Source organism: Lepisma saccharinum, chromosome 1 (assembly GCF_977018435.1).
Source record: "Lepisma saccharinum chromosome 1, izLepSacc3.1, whole genome shotgun sequence".
NCBI classification, from domain to species: Eukaryota; Metazoa; Arthropoda; class Insecta; order Zygentoma; family Lepismatidae; genus Lepisma; species Lepisma saccharinum.
This window is the reverse complement of record NC_139229.1, coordinates 27,948,942-27,971,920: the sequence shown is the minus strand read 5'-3', so window position 1 is coordinate 27,971,920 and position 22,979 is coordinate 27,948,942. Positions and strand designations below refer to the sequence as shown.

At 38.0% G+C, this 22,979-nt stretch overlaps 1 protein-coding gene across 1 annotated transcript; it reads right to left on the bottom strand.

Annotated features, from left to right (window-relative positions):
• Positions 1–695: 695 nt before the first annotated feature.
• LOC145988602 (23 kDa integral membrane protein-like) lies at positions 696–19,993 on the bottom strand. Its single transcript, XM_083123640.1, has 5 exons — positions 19,845–19,993; positions 11,775–11,963; positions 9,610–9,780; positions 2,227–2,445; positions 696–1,062 (listed from the first exon to the last, which is right to left on the bottom strand). The coding sequence occupies exons 1-5, from the start codon at positions 19,902–19,904 to the stop codon at positions 988–990; spliced, it is 714 nt and encodes a 237-aa protein (XP_082979766.1). The 5' UTR covers positions 19,905–19,993; the 3' UTR covers positions 696–987.
• Positions 19,994–22,979: the final 2,986 nt, after the last annotated feature.

Sequence of the window (22,979 nt, the reverse complement as noted above, 5' to 3'; positions counted from 1 at the left end):
GATATTTCTTTAAAGCGCTTTTACTTCAGCTGTTTCCACAATTTCAATTTGAAGGTTGTTTATTCAATTTTAAAGTACAACTAGAAACAAAAATGTGTTGAGCATTTTAAATAATGTTAGTGTAGCGTACATTCTTCGTTATTATTTGAGCCTTCGATAGTACACTTAATAGGTCAAATAAGTGTTTATCTGGCTGAACTTGTCTGTTCACTAAGAGTTTCTTCGCAAGAAAGAAACAAAAAGAGGGATCAGAAAGACCAATTGTTTGTGGATGGCGAAAACAGTTTTTTTCATGACCATACCTTATGAATAATGACATTCAAAAATTGCTGCAAATCATTATCTAAGGTTGTTTAATGTGTCAGAAAATTATTTACGTCACCAGATCGCCTCAGAATTTTCTAGATTCGAATCTTAACCAGTCCATTGCTTTCATTCTTTCATCTATTACATACAACCATTATTCATCGTGATAGTTGGATTTAATATGTAGAAAGCAGACGTTAGAAATTGTAAAACTGTAAACAAAAGAGGATAATCAGAATAGAAAATTTGTCGGTGGAAATATTATTTCTGGGGCTCCAATAGCGCCACATTTAAATAGGTCACTTCCAATACATAGGCCTATCTAGGTTAATGATTTGAGGATTGATATCAGGTTATGTGCTAGAATTCAAAACAGTTCACTTCAGGGTTTATTGTTTATATAAAACTGATACATTTTTAGTTCATACAAGATGGGATACATTACACGACACTCACAATAATTTCGTAGATGATCTAATGATGCAGGTAACACTGACAAAAATACAACTATTTTAATATTTTGTATTACAATAAGTATATAGTGTGTGTTTACAAATGAAGTTTACCTATCTTTTTAGTATTTATCGATGAATTTATACAAAAAAATCAACCTCTAACTTCAATGGATACTTGAAATGTAAAACTTCATTACTAACTTTGTACATATACAAAATAAATGCTTTATTTGTACCTCCCTCGTCTACCTTCATTCTTGATGGAATTCGCCAAGCAACACGCGAATGTAACTCCAATGATCTGAAACGAAAAGAGATGAAAGCTTACTATATGTACTTGACAGAGAAGCAAAATTAGCTAGCGTTTTGTAATTGTCTTGCAGACATTTGGACTTTAATGATATATTTGGATGTCTGGAGTACCAGTTATACCGTCTATCGTACAGTGGGGTGTATAAGTATAAATTGTCCATCACAATGTTTATTCTATTTCTTTTACGAAATGAGAGCCTCGAGAATTGAAACAAAACGTCAAACAACCTGTTGATCACCTCTACACTAACACAAGTAAAAATCTATTCCTTAAAAGCACATAACATGCTAGAGGAAAATTAACGAAAATAGCCATGGACAATTTGCCGAGCAATACTTGTGCATCACACTGTACATAAAATGAGCAAAATTCACTGCTTTGTGCGAACTTCCGAAGAAGTATAGCTACATTTAATGTGAGGGAAAAGAGAACTTGCGAAAGCAGAAAGGGAGAAAAAGAAATGAAAATAATGAAACGAGAGAAATGGAAAAGCCAGAGAGAGAGAGAGAGAGAGAGAGAATATTTCGTCGTTATACCAAACCACTTGCACTCCATTGATCGCATCCCATTTCGCCTAATCCCGTTTCGCCTACTGGCTTATCAGCACCTGTCAATCAGATCTGACAGATGTCTACCATTTTTGCGAAATGGGATATCCCGTTGGAAGGGAAATATTGCAGTGAGGAAAATTTTGACGTTGACCAACATAAACACTGAACAATTCGGAACATGTCTGATGGTAACTACGAACAGTCACATGTGCCAAATAGTAAAGTGTTGCTCCTAAAAAGGAGCATTGCCACACAGTCTAGCTGTACCTCACCTAACCGTTTTCTATTGGCTGGACCGATCGCTGGACCAGGTATGTGACATCTGGAAGAGTTGAGGATAAATTAACATATGGTACCTCCCTGTTGATAGACAGTTCAATTTGAAATATTTCCCTTTCAATCAGTGTAGGCGAAATGGGATTTGGCGAAAGAGGATATCCCATTTCGCCTAAAATGGCGACCAGGTCATAAATCACATTAAGCAATTAGGCGAAATCGGACTAAACGACTTCATTATAGCACTGTAATACACCTTGAAATCCCTCTTAGATGTTATCTGCGCCGTAAAAATACTCAAAACTACAAAATCGACAGCTCATACCTCCACAAAGGCCACAGTTATGGCCACTGCACCAAGAGCAACTCCGAATTCATCCAACGCCATCTTCAGAGCAGCCCAGCACCCGATCTCGTACACCTTGTTGTCTGTCGACAATCGGTTGCATGTTTGGTTCGTGAGGTCCTTCTCGCAACACGAGCTGGGAAAATTTGTGAACGTGGTCAGCCAATCATCAGGACCCTTCACACCACAGCATTTCAGCTACGGAAAAATAAAAAAATAAAATAGAACTTACAAACTCTAATCGTGTTTCCACCTCTGGATTCCCAATGACGTAGTAGTAGCGTCGTCGCCTGGTAAGAGGCACATTGCACAGTGGTTCGGATCCCAATTTAAATTGTAGGATCAGTCCTTATTAGCCCATCTGTACATAAAGTTGACTTATAACTAGACCTCGGATTTTACGTTTTTAACCTATTTTTTTTCCTTTGCAGGTATGTAAGAAATAACAAGTTATGTCATCGTTTCATTAAAAAACGAAACAACTGACGAAGTTTTATAGTACCTATAATAACCTATTTTGCTTGTTAGAACCTATTTTAGGTTTATGTGCCTAAATCAAACCTTTTTTTTAGGTTTTTATATACCGGTTGGTCCAAAAGTCCCGGAAATACACATCGAATCGGAAAACGAAAAAATACGTGTTTAATAAGTGAAAGAAAGCTATTCAATGATATCATACTTGATTCCCCACCCCCGCCCCCTGGGGGTGGGGCGTGGGGCAACTGTGAAATTTTAAATGGAAACCCCCATTTTGTATTGTAGAATCGGAAAGAGGACTTCATTCCGAGCCCAACGTGCTATCAACTATCCTCCTAGCTCAATTAGGAACGGAGATATGGCGATTTTAAATTTTCGCAAGGGGGGGGGGGGGGGGGTGAAAATTTCATGAAACCCAAAATATTTTCAAAGTGACGCTCTGCCCCTAATTTAGCTAAAGCGATTGCAGATTCGGAATCTGCACGTCAAGACCTTTCAATACCCCCTTCCATATAATCTATTGAAAATTTAAAATCGCCATATCTCCGTTCCTAATTGAGCTAGGAGGATGGTTGATAGCTCGTTGGACTCGGAATGAAGTCCTCTTTCCGATTCTACAATACAAAATGGGGATTTCCATTTAAAATTTCACATTTGCCCTCCGCCCCCCCCCCCCCCCCAGGGGGCGGGGGTGGGGAATCAAGTGTGATATCATTGAATAGCTTTCTTTCACATATTAAACACGTATTTTTTTGTTTTCCGATTCGATGTGTATTTCTTACGATATGTGACCGTTCCGGGATTTTTGGACCACCCGGTATATTTTAATGTTTTTCAGGTTTTTATGTCATACAGAGGTATTTGCTCGGTTTGATAAAAAAAAATCAATGACTAACGTGTTTGAAATACGTTTTCTGTCGATTGCTCTCCCTTCATTTTCCACGCAGGTTTCTTTTCTTTTCCTTCTTCGATAAAAATAAAAGCTAAACTGTGAAAAGCGTCAGGGCTTTTATAAATATTTATAAATTCAATGAAATTTGGATTAATAAAAGTTGCAATTTTTCACGTCTACGGAGAAAAATTCATGCAGAATTCCTGGAGCCAAAAATTCACGGACAATTTCCGGAATTCAAGGAATTCCCAGTGACTAGCCACCCTGGTATTGTGCAGCAAATCATAGATACTTAATTCATTCTTCAGATCAATAAGTAACTTTTGCTAACAACAAATATAGGATTATAATAATTTGTGGATAAGTTTGAAAATGGTGTATGGTAATGAAAATATGGTTAGAAAATTAATATTTGTTTGTTGCATATAGCTATTAAAATTTCTTATGGTTCTTTTGAAATTTTGTTTTTGAAGATGTACCAAATCAGTATTTTTCAGGAATTTTGAAGCATTTTAAGTTTCTTTTGGAACCTACTTCAGAATTTTTCGCGACTATTTAGGATTTTTAGAACCTATTTTGGGATTTTTAGAACCTAAAAGCACAATTTTTAGAACACAAATCTGAGGTCTACTTGTAAGAACAACTCAAGATCTACATTTCTAAATTTGATCCTAGCCGTGGCGGATTGGTTAGCACGTCGCGCTACAATGCCAGAGCTCCCGGGTTCGAAGCCCGGCATGTCCGTGAGTGTTCATTCATCAATTTCATCATATCATCACTCACCCCTATCTTTGCGAACTAGCCAAAAGTGGCACAAAAGCAAAGTAAAATAAAGCATATCAATCAATCAATCAATCTAAATTTGATCCGAACGGGACAAGAAAATCAAATAGTGCAGTATTAGATATTAATTTTAAAGAGGGAAAGTTTTCTTTGTTTTGCGTTTTTAAGTCAATTTTATGCCCGGACGGATGGACCTACAAGTATAGGAGTTGAGAAGGGGAACAAGGGAGCATGCATGCACTCCAAGGACATGAGTGACAGCCTAAAATTATACATTTAGCACCAGTAGCGGCGATTGGACAAAACTGGGAGGGAGGCGGCAAGGACTGTTTTCTTTTTGTTGGTAGACAAGGCTTAGCATTAGAGGCCATAGCGCAGGTGCAACTGTGTCCCCCACGTCCTCTCTAATCGCTGAAACTGTCGCACATTTGACTACAACTGCAGTGCAGTTAATCTTTACACGAGGCGACACTACGTTATTCGGGAAGTCTTTTAAGAAGGAAATAATTTTGTCTACCTTAAAACATCTTAAATAATGCACGTTGTTGCTATTTTTATTGTCAACTATCTGATTACCCGGCGTTGCCCGGGGATTTATTTATCCCAATCCCAGGAAAATAATAAATTCTAACTATAGTGTAAAATGTAACTATATTTATTTACAGGCATTTAAAAGTATAAGTACAGTTTACAAATTATAAAGTAAAATCTTTTACAAATTCACTATAATATTAATTTAACTCCAAACTTGATTATAAACAACATTTTTAGTTTCACCTCCAGGAGCAAGAATAGATAAATTGAACGGCATTGGGAGTGTCACTATTCATCTTAGCGACCCCGAAAGCTATAGATTCCACACTAATATCGGTAGTTTTAGATTATTTTTACATGCCACCCCTTCCCAGCCCCACCCCTAGGGGTACCAGGGGTGTCTTACCCCACAGTATTTCGTTCCAGATTGTAAGTCATATGTGTACCAAGTTGGGTTGAAATTGCTCCAGGCGTTCGAGAGTTATGCACACATACATCCATTTTTATGTAATGAATTACACAATTTGAATCGACTTCTCTTAAATAGATCACAACATTTAAAAGTATCTAAATGTGGAAAAATGTTAAAGTCCCGTAAAGGTATGAGTGTTTCCGTCTTTGATCCCTAGTTTATACACAGCATGCATTTATTTATAACTTACCTGTCAATGCTTTACTTCCTTAGTCAGATATTCAATAATAATGATGATCATGAATCTTACCAGGCGCGTATATTCTAGGCTACCTAGGCTATCGCCGAAGCCCATATTAAAATACAGGAAATAATAGACTAGCAAATTTAACCGATGCTTCAATCTCACGTAACGACCACGGGGGAAAGCGCTAGTGTAAGGTCGTCTTTATTTATCGCCAGGCTTCTTCGTCTGAGGATAAAGTCTTTGAACCAGCAGGCGGTCCTTTCAACCTATGACGTATTTGTGCTGGCAGGGACGACCTTGGTGGTCCTGGTGCTGGCTTCCAACCCCAAGCGCTGGAGAGTAAAGACTTCGCTGCATCCTGGCGATATTGTAGTGTTGCCAACAATGGAAATACGAAATTCGCTAAATCGCTGGAAAAAAAAATATAGGCGGGGGTGCCAATGCAAATTATTCAAGCTAGGGGGATGCCTCATGAAAATTACATCACCTCCCCCCCTCTCCATCCCTTCGAGCATTGCCCGTCTCTCTTCCAGTTCCATGAATTTCGTCACATACAAGCATTATAAATCCGCCCAATTTAGTGATTTTCCCCTGAAGGTGGCACTCTGCTTCTCCATGAAATTCGACTGTGGTCGCAGCTATATGGGCCATTCTGATGACGTCAGCCATGTTGCCATCCTGTTTACTTCTGTTTCAAGCAAACCCCCTCCCACCTCCCCTCGCTGTCAAAATGTCAAAACCTTCGCCCTGGCGGTGGGGGTTTTGGCCCGAGTCATCCCAATGAAATACGTTTGGCAACATAAACAATCCATGTTGTCATAGCAACCATTCACGCACGTGTTTTCAACCACGCGGGTCGGTGGTGGTTTCCGCAAAAGGAAGGGATATATATATGGTCAAACTTGTTGTGTCCGAGATCCGAGTTCTTTGTGTCGCCCGCGTAGCGTGTTCATGGATGGTAATCCTTTTGTTGTGCTGTGTTTTTGTTCCGTGAGCGTGTGAAAATGGATTTAATCATTAAGAATTGATCATTCCTTGAATTTGCAAGAGAAGATTGCTGACAATTTGCATAAAGAAAAAGTGAAGGAAAACAGAATTATTATAAGAAGCATTAGCATTTCTGGGGAAGCAAGAATGTGCGTTTAGGGGCCACAATGAGCAACACAGGGACAAGCGCGGCTTAGCAATTTAGCTATAATGTCTATTGAGAAAGGGGTTCTAATCAACATCAGAAATTCATGTGAGGACACATTCTTCGATAAAGTGACAAAAAATTCACGGAAAAGGAGAGAAGAATGGAGTTTACCTTCAAGTAAGGTAAGAAGTTAATTATTATTTCATACTCGCATGAAGGTCCTACATATTGCATGTTATAGACCGCTCCTCTTTATAAATAAGCATGAAATAGTTTATGTCCATTGCCTACTATTGTTGTTTTTAATGGCAAGATATCGATGTAAACAAAAAAAATCCAAAATGAATGAGGAAGAGCCCCCCCTCTTTTTTGCCGGACACATTTTCATTTAAAATTCAAACACTACTAAATTTGGAGATAGCCCTGATCTTGGTCTCAGCATACGCCACTGAATCTTACATATATCTGACACAAGTTGTAGCAGAAATACAAATTATAGTTAGAAAAGTTGAAATTATATACAATTTTATGTAAAAATCAATATGTAGGATAATTTGAAATGTGTGAAAATACAGGGTGATTCAAAAGTCCGGCACTAGTTAAATGAGGAATTCAGACGATAATCCGTTTTCCTGCTTAGTACAGTATGGCTCTTGTCCTTTAATGACAATGCATGTATCAAGAAGGCATTTTAGGTCTCTCATCGGTGCATTCTACGTTGAAAATTCAAGCACATAAACCCACATATTTCCAACTTCGTCCTATTTCCATTTTTCTCTATCTCTACTAATATCGGAGGTATTCTTCCGGACATTTGACATTTCTATCAGTATGATTTGTCGAAGTTTTAGCTTTTTATGCGACTAAATACTTTGGATTAAAAGTAGGAGTTGCCCCTCCTAATATTTTCACTTAGAAATTTAGTGTATCCTTAAAAAAAGATGAAAGTTCCAAGCTACGAAGGGGATGGGGGACCATTGTGTCTTATGTAATTGGATGTGTCAGTACAGTGGCGTGCCCAAGGGGGGAATGTTAACGGGAGTCATAAGCCCCCCTGGTCAAATATTCTTAAAGATATGAACGTCAAAGGCTGGAAAATATGGCAAAATGGGGGCTGACTATTAAAAAAATGTATACGTCACCCCCTCCTTTCCTCTTGTACCAACTGAACGAAGATCAGCATGGTAGGATAGGATATTTTTTGTAACACTACAGAAGTCGATTCCCATGCTGGACCTAGTGTGTTTCATATTCTAATATTAGTAAATATATATGCAGTGGGGGCGTGGGGGCCAGTTGTCCCCCCACACTTTTTGCCACTTTTGTCCCCAAACTATACTACACCTTATGTACCAAGGGAAAGTAAACTGTCTTCCCCCCGTTTTAACACCTTCCTCCCCCTTTTGGAACCTAACCACCGCCACTGTATATGTGCATTCACTTCGCAAGCGTGTGTGTAATAACATCTTCTTTTGTTGTACTTGTAGTAAATATGAATTACATCTCCGTATGAGAGGTATGACAACTGTAAGCATTTTGATGTTCAAGCAAGGCATTTGGTTGATTTCCCACGTACTTCATCATTCATAGGTATTGTCGTGGTGAGCCATAAAGGATCAGATAAGACTAAAATAACAATTTTCAAAAAATACAAATACAAGATATCGTGACAAACAGAGCTTCCAAGTTCAGTTAATCTAGCTTGTTCGGACTACATGGAAACTTATCGTTTTGGGTGGAGCCTTTACGATAGCGTTATCGCTAAGCGATATGCTTGTTACTCAAAATGGATGCCAGATATCATTTAATTATAATTCTGTACTCAGTGGCGCAGGAAAGTTTTTAATTTGAGGGGGTACAACATTCACATTAAAAATATGTATTTTATGTGTGCATGGACGTAACTCCGGCTGAATACTGTTTTGTTATATCTCCACATTTTCGTCAGAAATATGTTGATGACGATATTGTGTTCCGTACATGTTAATGTGTCACGTTCCGAAGCAACGTATCTGGATTCAAATGGTGTGAATTATCAACATTTATAAAATGTTTGCACAAAGCATGTAGTGTAATCAATATATATATATATATATATATATATATATATATATATATATATATATATATATATTCAAAATTCATATAAATCCAACTTCAATCAGCCCTCCTGAAGAGTTAGTGCAGATGCACATACGACAAAACAGTATTCAGCCGTCGGTATATAAGGGGAGTGTTTAACGGGCCCAAACCATTAGTTTAATAAATATTTTGCATTAATTGAATAATCGCATCAACATTTCATCAAATAACAGTGTAAGATTTAATATTTCAAATATAACTTACAGTTTACAGGTGGTCCACAGGCATAATGAATGGCCTTGTATTTTTTGTGCACAATAATTATATATATATATACGCCCGACCCTGTGGCCGAGTGGTTAGCACATCGCGCTGCGACGCCAAGGGTCCCGGGTTCGAATCCCGGTCGGACTTGGTTGTTTGTGAATGTCCATTCATCAATTTCATCATTTCATCACTCATCCCCATCTTCGCAAATTAGCCAAGAGGCACAAAACGCGAAGTAAAATAAACTAAATCAAATCAAAATCAAATTATATATATATACGAAAAATTAAAAATTTGAAATTAAAAATCGAAATATACAAAATGAAAAATAATGTAATTGTTAATACCTATACTTTGAAGGGTGCAAAATGGTCATATGTACTGATGCACCGAAAACATTTATGCGTTCATTCATTCAACTGTATTGACACTTCTCAATGTGAATTGATGGCTTTATGGAGTACAATGTACCCCCAGTACTCCCTTCTGAAAATTTGAGGTGATACGTACTCTGTACCCCTGTAGCTACTTACATCGTGCTGCAAGGCATTGAATGTTTTCTTGGCGTCCTCGCTGTTGCCGTAGTCTCGTTGAACTACATACATCGAATCCATTATAGATTTTTCCACTTTGTCCTTGTAGACGATAGCCAAAATTCCTATGGTGAGCTCCAGAACGAATATAACCAGGAGAAGAATCGCAAACTGCAATGAAAACATAAAACAAATCATGATGTACAGGGTGGTCCAAATAAAACTGTACCCATAGTGGCTCAAACAAAACTATACGAAATGAAATGATCAAGTAAGCACAGGTTTATTCACTGCAATAGTGTCCAAGACACTGCTTACAGCAGGTGTTGGAAATGTTCAACCTCAGTCCAAAAAAGGCACAGATCGGCCCCATTTTCATTTGGGCCACTACGGGTATAGTTTTATTTGGGACACCCTGTATATAAAAATACTATCCTCGCTGAAATGGGAGTCGGACATTTTGGTGTTAGAAAATTTTGGTGACACACGCATTGGACAATTTGCTAAAAAAACAGCTGAAAAAGCATGTAACTTTTACACAATACTGTGAGCCGCCATGATCTAATCGGTAAGGAGTCTGACTGCCACACGAGAGACCCGGGCTCGATTCCCTGGGTGGGTGATCTAATGTCGGATTTTTATGGCTTTGTCCCCGCAAGAAGCGGCTCTGGGGCTCACCCAGCCTCAAATCAATAGGTACCTTGGAGTGGGGTAAAGGCAGTTGAAGCGTGGTACTGATCACATCACCTCCAAAATGGCCGAGATCGAGATCACCCCCTAAATGGCACGGTGCTATATGAACGTGGAACTTTACCATTTACGCAATACTGGCGTGTAATGATCGATCTTCTGGTAAGTTACATCCAGGGTGGTATTTGTAGGGGGGATGGGGGGATTGCCCCCTGTGGGTACTTGTGTCCCTCTCTCTGCTTGATAAATTTTATCCCTAGACAGTCAGTAGAATTTCCCCCCACTGGAAATTTCTTAATACCACACTGGTTACATCACTTCCGGTAACTGCAATGTTGCATGCCAACGAGGCTCTGGCGTCTGAACCTACGGCCAGTATAATCCTCCGTAAGGTAAGGGTAAGGGTGCTAATTCTCACAGACAGTATAGTTTCAGAACTTAAGCAATAAATGAATGAATTAGTTTTAAAAATTGAATCAGGAAGTTTTTAACGGAGATATTTTATTTACTTGTTAGAAGTCTGTCCTCAATTTTGTTTTAGTTGAGGGGTTTATCCCCGTATTGTGTGCCGGGCAAATATTTCCTATGTGCTGAAGTGGTCATAATATAAAATTCAATCATTTACACAATACTGAAAAACAACCTTGCTTCGAGAATTGCCTCTTGATTTTTAACATTTGACTTATCTGTCAAAAAGGAACAAAAATTATGAGAATTTCCAGGTGTGTTTTCATTATTCCATAATTTTCTCATTAGAATTCATTTGCCTTGAACATTGTTTCCGGTTTGTGATATTTATTTTATCCTCACCTATTTCATTTCACATAGCTCTAATTATTTCTGCTTATCAGCCATTGTAACATTTTTTGTTTCTGTATCTTAATCTCTGACGCATCCTACTTCATTTCTGAAACAAACATGAATTTGAAGAATCTATTTATGAAAATTTTCATAGCCCTTGCATTGTTCCATAATCCTACGAAGTAAATAATGTGCATGGTGTCACACCCGTTACAAAATTTGTCACACCCGACACAAGCAAAAATGTTTATAAAAAAAGTATGTAGCAATATATTTAGAAACTAAAAACATATAAATGTCGAGTAAAGTTTGCTTTGTGTGAAAATAAAATTGTTTCAGTAAACCCATATATTTCACAGAGTTTATTGAAAGACTGAGAAAGGTCCTAAAGTCAAGTCTCAGACGTGTCACACCCGTTACAATTTACAAAAAAATGTATTTCCTGTAGCTGAAAATTGAGCTAGGGGACGAATATTCTGAAATTAAACAACTTTCATCAAGGGTACATGAATTGATAGAGGTGCATATTTGAAGGTACTAAGAAAGTAATTTTAAAATGAATGTAAACTTGTCTGATTGTCACACTCGTCACAATGGAATTGCTCCTATTTAGGAATCCTAGCCTTATTACAAAGTTACATTAATTCTAAATAGGTATATAAACACTTGAATACCGTCATGATCATGCAACGACTCTCCTTAATGGCTCCACAGCATCCGAAGAATGAAATAACGAGGACAATACATCCGATAACAATTAGTGTAATCGGAGGCGTTGAAAATTTGGCATCAAGGAATTCGCTGTAACTGCCGCTGTTGCTATGAATGATCGATCCAACCGTGATCATAGCAATTCCGGACAGCTGCAAAATAGAAAGCGAACAAATTATATGACAATAGGAAAATCTAATATTAAAAAAAAATGTTTCATTATTGGACACTTTCACTATAGAATATTTTGAAACTCAAATAGGAACGATAAATGTAATCATAGAATAGAATTTTCATGGTGAACAATTAATATTAGACCTTAATTTCTATTAGGTGCCCAATATAATACATCAGCTCAATAGAAATGGATGTTAATATTTAGTAAAATTATGGCTCCAATTAACTTTGTTTCAAAACGTTAATGTTATTTTTTGATGCTGAAATAGCTTTGATTTTTAAAAGTGTACTTGCACAATTGCTGAGTAAAAATGACTCGTAATTATTAAAAATGATACACTCAAAAGACACAATTATAACAATAACACTTATACAGATAGAGGGCATTTTTAATTTTTTAATTTATTACCTTAACCGGGTTAGAACTAAGCCATCCATAATTTTCTTCAGGACGTTGCTTAAACCCACTTTTATGAACACTTAACAGAAAAGAACTAAGTAGTTTTTTTGGTATAGGGTTATACACGTACGGATCATAAGATTTCAGAGACACTATTGTAGTGAACTTCTCTATTTCTTTTCTCTGTTCCATATTCTGATATTGCGCTGCGACGCCAAGGGTCCCGGGTTCGAATCCTGGTCGGGCTTGGTTGTTTGTGAATGTCCGTTCATCAATTTCATCATTTCATCACTCATCCCCATCTTCGCAAATTAGCCAAGAGGCACAAAACGCGAAGTAAAATAAACTAAATCAATCAATCAATCAATCAATCATATTCTGATATACTCGTGAAGTCTCATGACGTAGGCTACATATTGACCGTGACATAAGGTTTTCCATTCTTTAATATACAGCTGAAGAAAAATATTTTGGGAGTCATTGTTATATTACATAATATAATATAATATAATATAATTAACCAATGTCGTATTTTGAAAGTACCAAGTTTCTTGACATTTTAAAACATTGTTAATGTTTTGATCAATCTAAATTTTCGCGTGTACATTGTGGGTTTTTAAAACATTAAAACGAACATAGAATATTGCGTTTTTTCAAAAATATATTTTGGCCCAAGTCATCACTTACTACTAGAAATACAGCGATTTTCGAGTATTTTCCATTAATTGAATCGCCAGTAATGAATTCTTCTCTTTGTTAATATAGTGGCTAGTTAAATGTATACTTATGCTTGCGAAAGTAATGTACGCATTCATTATTTATAGGCTATAGATAAAGCAACACCATTGAACCAGACGGCAGTCAATGTTTATGTACTAATTCTAGCCACGTATATTCACAATGGAGCATTAGTGATTGTCGAACTCAGCATTCCGTGCTCTTCTTCACACTTATCAACGTACATTTACCTTCAGGTTAAATAGACGTTTCTCCAAGGATATGCTTTACATTCTAACCATAATTATGTCTGGCGTCAGGGAGAAGCTTGCAGTGCAACATTGTTCAATGTCATATACCTAGTATTAATCAAAATTTTCATTCAGCCGCAGCGAGGGAAAATGAACTAAATCCTGAATAACAGTATTGCAATCAGTTATATAATTTGAAATTACTGATAATATTTCAAATCTTGATAAAAATTACATGTTGTGGAAAGTATGCTCAATATCACCTAACGTACTGAAATTTTTCAGCGTGCCAGACTATCTATTATCATTTACGGTAATAATCTCGCAAAAGATTTATCTTAGATTCAACACACGAGGGTATTTTCATTTACGCATTGATGACGTCAATAGCTTATGTTGATTACATTCTAAGTAACACAACTTTCAGAAGAATTAGACTATAGGAAGGGCGCGTATCGAATTTATCTTTGGATCCCTGGAAGTAACGCCAACCAGTCGTAAATTTTACAATCGAAAGAACATTTTCGGCCGTACTTTTCGTATAATGGACCTCCTCCCGCCGATGGCATAGTGGTAACGTGGTTGCCTTGTAATCAAGGGATCCCGGGTCGATACCCGGTGGTTGGTGTAGTTGGGATCCCACTTTAAACTGCAGGTCCAGCACCATTAAGCCTAGCTGTTCATAAAAGTGGACTTTTACAAGTAGTAAAAGTATAGGAAGTGTAGGTTTCCCGGCGACGTGATTCGAACAGGTGTTTTTGGGTTACCAGCCAGGTTAAATCGGCGTTAGCTTTCAGATTTAACCTGGCTTGTAACCCGAGAACACCTGTTCGAGTATATGGGGCTGTTAAATATGGCTGAGCCCCTCGGTGTCTTCATCCCTAGAACACAGCTGATCCATGAGGTCCGGACCACCCTTCCCCCCACCTCCGATAAATCTTCTGACTCCTAAAACGAAATGATCACATTTCCTGTGTGTCGTTTGTTGTATAATATCTTCGCCGAACGCACGTAATATTCGTTTGAGATAAATCAGTTTTCTATTGACAATGTTAATGAAAATTAATGCATAGCTAAATATAAAATTTCATGATATGCATAAAATAATAACCAGGGTATTTGTTATTTCCAGCTGATAAAATCAATATTTTTTGGTATCTTAAAAGTTTAAAATATTTTATTTATTATTTTCCTTCGTAGTTCTTAATACAAAATGTAGTTGTTCTCAGCTACAAATAAGGTAGATAATGAATGTATATTGTTATGAGAACTGTAACCTGAGGCCTAACTTAGGGAGGACAGAACATGAACTTCAGGCCCAGGAGATTAAAAAAAAATATACGGAACTTGTAAATTTTAACAAACCTTAAAATTGGAAGGGCCCCCAAGTTAAGCCCATGATTGTTATATCTGTACGTATTTTACGCCATATATATTTTTAAAATAATAATTATTATATACTTTCTTAACAACATGTATTATTCAATTGTTATTATTTGTAATAGTAAAATTTTAATTTTATTAAATGTGAGACAATGCAAGAACCTCTCCCGAAATTTCTTCCTGGGTACGTGCTCACTTAAAGCATTATGTTTGATTGATATATTTGATTTATTTTACTTCGCCTTTTGTGATACTTTTGGCTAATTTGCGAAGAAGGGAATGAGTGATGATATGATGAAATTGATGAATGGACACTCACAGACATCCATGCCCAGGCCGGGATTCGAACCCGGGACCCCTGGCGTCGTAGCGCGATGTACTAATTAAAGCATTATGAAACACGCATACATGTTAAAATTTTCATCGCCATCCCTTTAACAGTAATTTCATAACCACTCATATCCAGAACCACGCACCCTTACACTTCCATTCCTTTTAAATATATATAACACTCTAATTTTCTTTATTTTAGTTGCTACCATAGAACATTCTACGCACTCATGTAAAATCATCTCATTTTCCTTAGATGTAGCCCTTTTTATGTTTTCTTAATATATAGGGCACCAAGCCATTATGTGTAATAATATTGTTTTAAGTGAAATGATGTATGGCTTAATTGAACCCCTATTGAGATAATAATTATATTAATAATAATAATCCATACATAGCTAGATGATCATGGAAAAAGTGCATATTAGAAGGCAATAGCGTAATTAAAAAATGCTACTAAACGAACTTTGTGCATATTTTTCAGAATTAATATGAGGCTGCAAGAGCCATTGAAACCATTTACATTTGCACATACTTTATGTGCAAAAAGCACGTTATCTCTTCAATTCCCTAAGCCACACAGCAAATCCTTTGATAGAACTTTTCGTAGACATAACACGCCCTGTTGACGTCAAGTTCCTGATAATGTAACCACGCCCCAAAGTGAGTTTGTCAGAACCTAAGGTTCTTAATGATGGACATGTTGGCTGTTATGTATGTGTTTATTAGGTCATAAACACTCATAAAGATAATGTAGATTAGTTGGGAACAATGCATAACATTAGAGGTGATGGTCACTCTTAAAGTATCTGAAGATACACTATCTGGCCATTCGTCACCGGACACCTGGAACAAGTACTTTAATCCGGTTTCAGGCGTCCGTCAGTATCGTGTGGGGCCACCTTTCGCAGCAAGTACAGCCGCAACCCTCTGAGGAAGACTGTCCACCAAATTGCGATAGGTTTCGACGGGAATCCTGCTCCATTCCTCTTGCAAAGCAGCGAACAACTCTTTAGTGTTTTTTGGGCGGTGTGGCCTGACTCTCAACCGGCGCTCCAACTCGTCCCAAAGATGCTCAATCAGGTTGAGATCAGGACTTTGGGAGGGCCAATCAAGTTTTTGCACACCCATATCCTCTAACCACGTGTTGATCACACATCCCGTATGACATGGGGCATTGTCGTGCTGAAACAGATAAGGACCACTACTGAATTGTGCCCACAATGTCGGTAGCGCAGAATTGTCCAGGATCGTTAGGTATGCATCTGCATTCATGTTTCCACGCACTAACACAAGAGGACCAAGACCATACCAGGAGAAGCACGACCACACCATGATGCCACCTCCGCCAAATTTCACCGTGGGTACGAGACACTCTGGTAGCAATCTTTCTCCGGGCATACGCCACACCCACACGCGTCCATCGGACCGCCACAGCTGGTAGCGCGATTCATCACTCCATAGGAGGGATTTCCATTGATCCGGGGTCCAATTGCGGCGTTCGTTGCACCACTTGACATGCCGGCTCACATTGCGGGATGTGATAAACGGCTTGTGAACAGCTGCACGACCATGGAAACCAAGTGCACTGATTTCCCGGCGGACAGTACGATCACTTGCTACACTATTGGTAGCCGCACGAAACTCTTGTGCCACCGTCTGGAGCGAGGCCATCCGGATTGACTTCACCACACTTTTCAAGCATCGACAGTCACGATATGTTAATATTTTCGGTTTACTGGGTCTGGGTTGGCATGTCATGACCCCCTCTCGCTTCCACTTCACAATAACATCACACACTGTCGACCGGGGTAGCTGAAATTTGTTGGAAATCTCACGGGTCGAATGCCCAAACCTGTGGGCTCCAATGATCATCCCTCGTTCCGCCTCACTCAGTTCGCGTCGTCTGTCCATATTGACTGCTGTAGCTGGTATGAGTATATTCTCAACCGGCAACGCCTTTTATAGATTGTATGACGTGTACAGACGATCCCGAGCACTTTTTGAGGGGTGTCCGGTGACGATTGGCCAGATAGTGTACATTGGCATATCAGTTAGAAATTGATGCACCCGAGGCGCGCGTAGAATTTGGCGCTCTCCGCACAGATTTCAGCGCCCCTCGCTTGGGACAATATTGTCATTCTCCTAGTTTAAACTTCATTTTTAGAATTCGCGTTTCTCTAAAACAAAATTCCTTTGTCTCTTGATTGCAGCAAAGTTCACTTTTTTGGAGACGTAATTGTCTCATAAAATGTCCGAAATTCGCATTTTTCATTATTTCTCTTTCCTATTGTACAAATTACAATGTGTTACTATGCAGTATATTGAGTACAATAAGTAGAGAATCATGAGAATTGTTAACACAGTAGTATTTCTATTGTAAAAATGATTCATGAACTTATCTTTCTTTTTTTCAAAAGAACGGGTCCCGGGTACGATACCCGGTGCAGTGGTTCGGATCCCACCTTAAACTGTAGATCCAGTCCCGATTAGCCTATCTGTGCACAAACTGGACTTAAAACCCAACTCAAGACAAACAACCAAACAGGAAGTATTGTTATTTTTTAATTTATATTATTAATCAGTACCGAGATTTTTTATATCTCGAATTGCAATTATGCACTGGGTACATACCATCATAATCACTTTGTCAAAATGATAAACCTGTTACCAGATTTTGTCAGTTCCGCTTATCCAAACGCCCTTGCACAAACTATTGATCACCACATTGTACCTTGTGTATAACAGTATCAACAACAATATGTATTAAATAACTGTACTGAAGCCATAAGCATGAAGTTGGTGGTAGTATTGCGAGCGCAGAACAGGACATTTCTTAGATCTGAGGTATTCCATGTGAAACTGGCCTCCAACCTCAATTTTTAAAATTAAGTGCAATGCTGTAACTTCATCCTACCTTGTGAGTGAACAATCTAATATTGTAAGTTGCATAAAAATTCAAGTATTATACATAATTAAGTTAGACGGTTCGTTTATTTTAACATTTTGCTTTTCTTTTGTTTTGTATTGTGTCCCACCCGTGACACCAAAATACAATTAATTTCTCTTTTAACTGTTACATTTCCCTCCTCAACTACACTAGAATATTCAAAGGTCAATTACCTTCTTTTTGTCTCAAATAATTAATTTTCATCATTTGACAATTTACAGAAATTAAAATAAATTTCTTATTAATTAAAAAGGCATTGTTTCATCTGTGACAAAATTTTTCACTAATAGCTACAAATCTGGGAAAGTCCTTTAAGAGTAGTTATGTTTAATCAACGGTATTTCATGTTTCATTACACAGCAAAAACTGTAAGAAAAATGTTGCTTAAGTATTAGTAGAATAGTTACTTTAATATAAAAAATGTAGTCCGCGTGTCCCACCCATGACAATGGAATACACCATCTGTTTTTGTTCGTTCATAAACTCCCCCCCTCGTACCATGCAACATCTGTCTGTGACTGTCTTAACTCTTGTTTTTCTTTCTTTCCTTCTTTTTTCAGGTGATTCAAAGCTCTATTTTCAGTGGTTTGAATGTTATTTAATACCGCTATATTTAAATTTGAAGCTGAAGTGCACATTATACCGTACGTTACAATTCCTCTCTTCCAAAATTAGACCACACGATTAGTTTTGACAAAATTACGAATGATTTCTAACATATTCAGTATTATGTTTGATAATTGCAACAACCTTCGTGTACTGCTCAGAAGTTTGTTCGTTACCACTATGGGCGGTGCCTTAATTTTCTTCCGCACCCTTTTTTTTGACAAGCTATTTTCATCCGAAAATACTTTTAACTCTTCACAGAAAAAGGTTTGGAATAACCACTCACACACACACACACACAAATAGTTTATGGCAACCAAAAAAATGTGTAAACAGGCGATAACATTGTTTTTCACTAGTAATAAATGCTCTTTTATTATTGCACATTTGCTTATGGTTGCCAAATAATTTGTTTAAAATTGCCAAATTTACTAAATGCTACAATTTTTTTCGTTTAGTTACCTGAAAGCTTAACCAAACGTGTATTGTTAATTTAACCGCTAACACTTATAATCTTTACAGTGTCATGCTACACTATGACTTGTGAAAACCATATCGTCATACTGAGCGTAGAATGTTAGGTACTGAAGAAACACCACTAGTATTGTGTGCTACAGGAACCCATTAATACTAACTTGAAAGGGAAGCTGCATTTACTTCCCTGTACATGTTGTAGTGAAAGCAAGCAAGAAAGATGAACAAACGTAACAAGTAACTTTCAGTTTCATTGGCATATTTTCATAGAAGGCTGCTAAAAGTTCATTGGTATTTGATGTAGTGGTTAAAGCGTACACGCATGTTTCATTTTTCCATTATTTTCAACATCGCAACCCTTCAATTTCATTCCGCATCCTCCTCAGCACCCCTAGATGATTGATCCTGTCGCAGCAGCTGTTTACCACTATTTTCCACACAAAAACGCATTAGCGCATAACACTTTCGTGCATAATGCAACTTACTCTTTAAACTATCAGGGGAAAAGATACTGAAATCAACAAGTTGCAAAGCAATAAATCTGCCAACATTGCTCCATGAGCAGTAATTTAGTAAAGAAGAATGTACATGTATCTTTTACTTTATTCTTGTACTGCTGTTCAACGAATTTTAAAATGGCTGACAGGCCGTTCGATAACAACTTGACGCGTCATTCCTTCAACTAATATCATGCCCTGTTCGTAAAGTTACGAAGCTGAATAATAAAGGGGAACAAAATACTCACCACGAAGAAGAAGTTGAATATGAAGAGCATTAGCTTCACAAACGACACTGCACAATCCATTGTGAACGTTTAGTCGATCACGACAGCACGTAAAGAAAGGATCACTCAGGTACTAAGGTGTTCTGTGTCAATGCTTGCTATAAAAGCAAGCTGGTGGATCTCTGTTATCTCTATTGAGACAGATTATCACCAGCAAGTAGGAAGAGCGATGTACGACCGGAAATGTATATTTCATAACTTCGCATTTATAGATAAATTGTGATTCCAGGTAAAAAAGAAAATACTCGTGATTTTTCCAGTTAAATATTGTTGACACAATGGTATGAAGTTGGAAGTTAATTTGGGTATTGTTCTCTTTCTCCATAAAACCGGTACAAAAGGAATGGACTGAAGATACCAGAGTGGCACGTTGTCTTGTCCCATGAAAGAGAACAGTGGCGCAGGAACTGAGGCATACAGGGACACAATGTAAACCCCAAATTTTTGAGACTGGATACAGCACCCCCTAAATCCTTTGATCCGAATTGTATCCATTCCAACCCCCTCCCCCTTTCAATTAATCTGACAGACGCAGCTCAAACTATCTAGTTTTTAGTTTGTGCGTGTAAATGGACGTCCGAAAAGGGGACAAAGGGGTGCCCCGCCCCGCCATGGAAACGAAAGTCAACCAAAAATTATATATTTCACACATACAATTTCATAATTTCATTTTATCCACAATTATGTGTGTTAATTATTGCATGAACATGATAAATTCAAATTGAAGCAATATCTTTTGAGGAAACAACACTATTATAGGGAGAAATTTGCCTTGTTTGCCCCCTCCCCCTGGTAAAAAATACCTTGCTTGCCCCTCCCTGGAAGAAATCCTGCGGACGTCCATGTGCGTGTATTTTTTGTTAAGCTGAGAGTTCACATTCCTGCAGCTAGGCGACACTCGCATCACTCAGTGTTTTCTGTTCAGTGTTTTGGTCCCCAAGCTCACTGGACCTTACACTATGACTTCTTTTTGTTGGGTTTCATCAAAGACAAGGTATTCGTCCCAACCAATGCCGCGTGATATGGCAGGCCTAATGGAGCGTATCATCACAGCGATAGACACTATCGACAGTCCCATGTTGATGCGAGTGTGGCAAGAAGTAGATTATCGTGTCAATGTGTGCCGGTTTCATTAACGTAAGTTTAATACTTTACTTACAATATTTTTTGGGACCCCTCAATTATTTCTGAAACACCCGATATATGACATTATATCCCTACCCAAGAGAATCAAAATAGTGAAAAATGATCTTCCCGATTTCAAAGTTTAATATCTCACGTTTATTTAGTCACAATTACATGCAAACTATTTTAAATGAAAGAAAAACTCAAAAAGTTTTAGTGTCTGGCAAAGCTGATGTTTAGTTACGCATTCTGCCGCTAGGGCGACAGTAAATCCAGATGGCTGGAAACAAAGACACGAGAGCATTTTGTGTCCTGGAATTTCATGTACTACAACAGTCAGTTATTTGTGTCCAACGTAGTTTTAGGACGAAGTTTGGGTTAGATCCACCAAGCGGTCACTCAATTCGGAAGTGGTATAGACAATTTCAAGAAAGTGGGTGTATCTGCAAGAGCAAATCAACAGGTCGGCCAGGAGTTAGTGATGAAACAGTTGATCGGGTGCGTGCGACTTTCGTCAGAAGCCCCAAAAAATCCACGGTTCGTGCAAGCAGAGAATTGAACATTGCCCCCACATTGGCACCGGTATGTCAGGAGGGAACTGAACAGAAGGTTACCAAATCAATGGATAGGACGAGCTAGTCGTGAGGATCAGGTTCTGCTTCCTTGCCTCCCCACCCCCCCCCGTTCGCCAGATATCACCCCGTGTGACTTTTTTTGTGGGGTTATGTTAAAAACCAAGTGTATGAGCCTCCCCTACCTAACAACTTACCTGAACTTCGAGTACGCATCCAAGAAGCAGTTGCGTCCATTGACTGATGTTGGGAAGAGTGTGGCAAGAATTTGACTATCGGCTTGATGTGTGCCGAATTACAAAAGGCACTAATATTGAGCATCTTTGACGTGGAACATAACACGTACAGTATGTAACATTCTTATTCGTACACACGGATTTTCAAAGAAAATGCTTTAATATCTGAAAGGAAATACACTCTTTTGAAATTGTTTCTTTACAATTCAATAACTAATATCATTACGAACATAAAATCTTACCCAAATTCTGTATAACCAATGACAATAATAAATTAAATTAAACTGAAAGAGAAACATGCCATTTTTTTACAACTTTTCTATTCGTACACTTAATAATATAAAAGAAAAAAGTGTATTCAGTTCAAATTGACTGACAGTTCTAATACTTTGATGCGTATCCTTTGGCTTTAATTACTGCTTGACACCTGTTCTTCATAGAATTAACCAGTTTCCGACATGTTTCAGAGCTTATTTTATTCCACTCGGCTTGCACAACAGTTTTCAACTCTTGTTTGGACTTGACGCCTGCTTTATGAACTCGCCTCTTCAAAGTTGCCCATAAAATGCTCAATGGGATTTAAGTCTTGACTTTGAGCTGGTGTTGTAGTAGTTTGGGCACATTCCATATTAGCAAATTCATGTTAACTCGCGCCTTATGCTTACTGTCATTGTCTTGTTGGAATCTGTTGATAAGCTGCACTCTGCTTTACATTGTTCTTCAATATGTCCAAATAGACATATGCTTCCATGATACCATCAATAAACTGGATGGTACCAACACATTTGGACGACATACAGAACCAAATCAATAATGACCCACCACCGTGTTTAAGTGTTGGAACTGTGTTAATGTGATCATTGTCTGTATTTGATTTTCTCCAGACCCTATTTATCCCATCTGACCCATATATATTAATCTTGGACTCGTCTGACCATATGACACTATCCCAAAATTCCTGGTCCTTGTGGATGTGCTCTATTGCGAATGAAAGTCTATTCCTGCGATTCACCTTATTTACATACGGCCTCTTTCGTGGTATTCTGCCATTATATCCATGATTACACAAGGCACGTCGGACAGTTTGATCGGACATCATCTTGCCAGTAACATTTTCTACTAACGGTCGTAACTGTGGAACACTTAGTCGGGGGTTTTCTCGC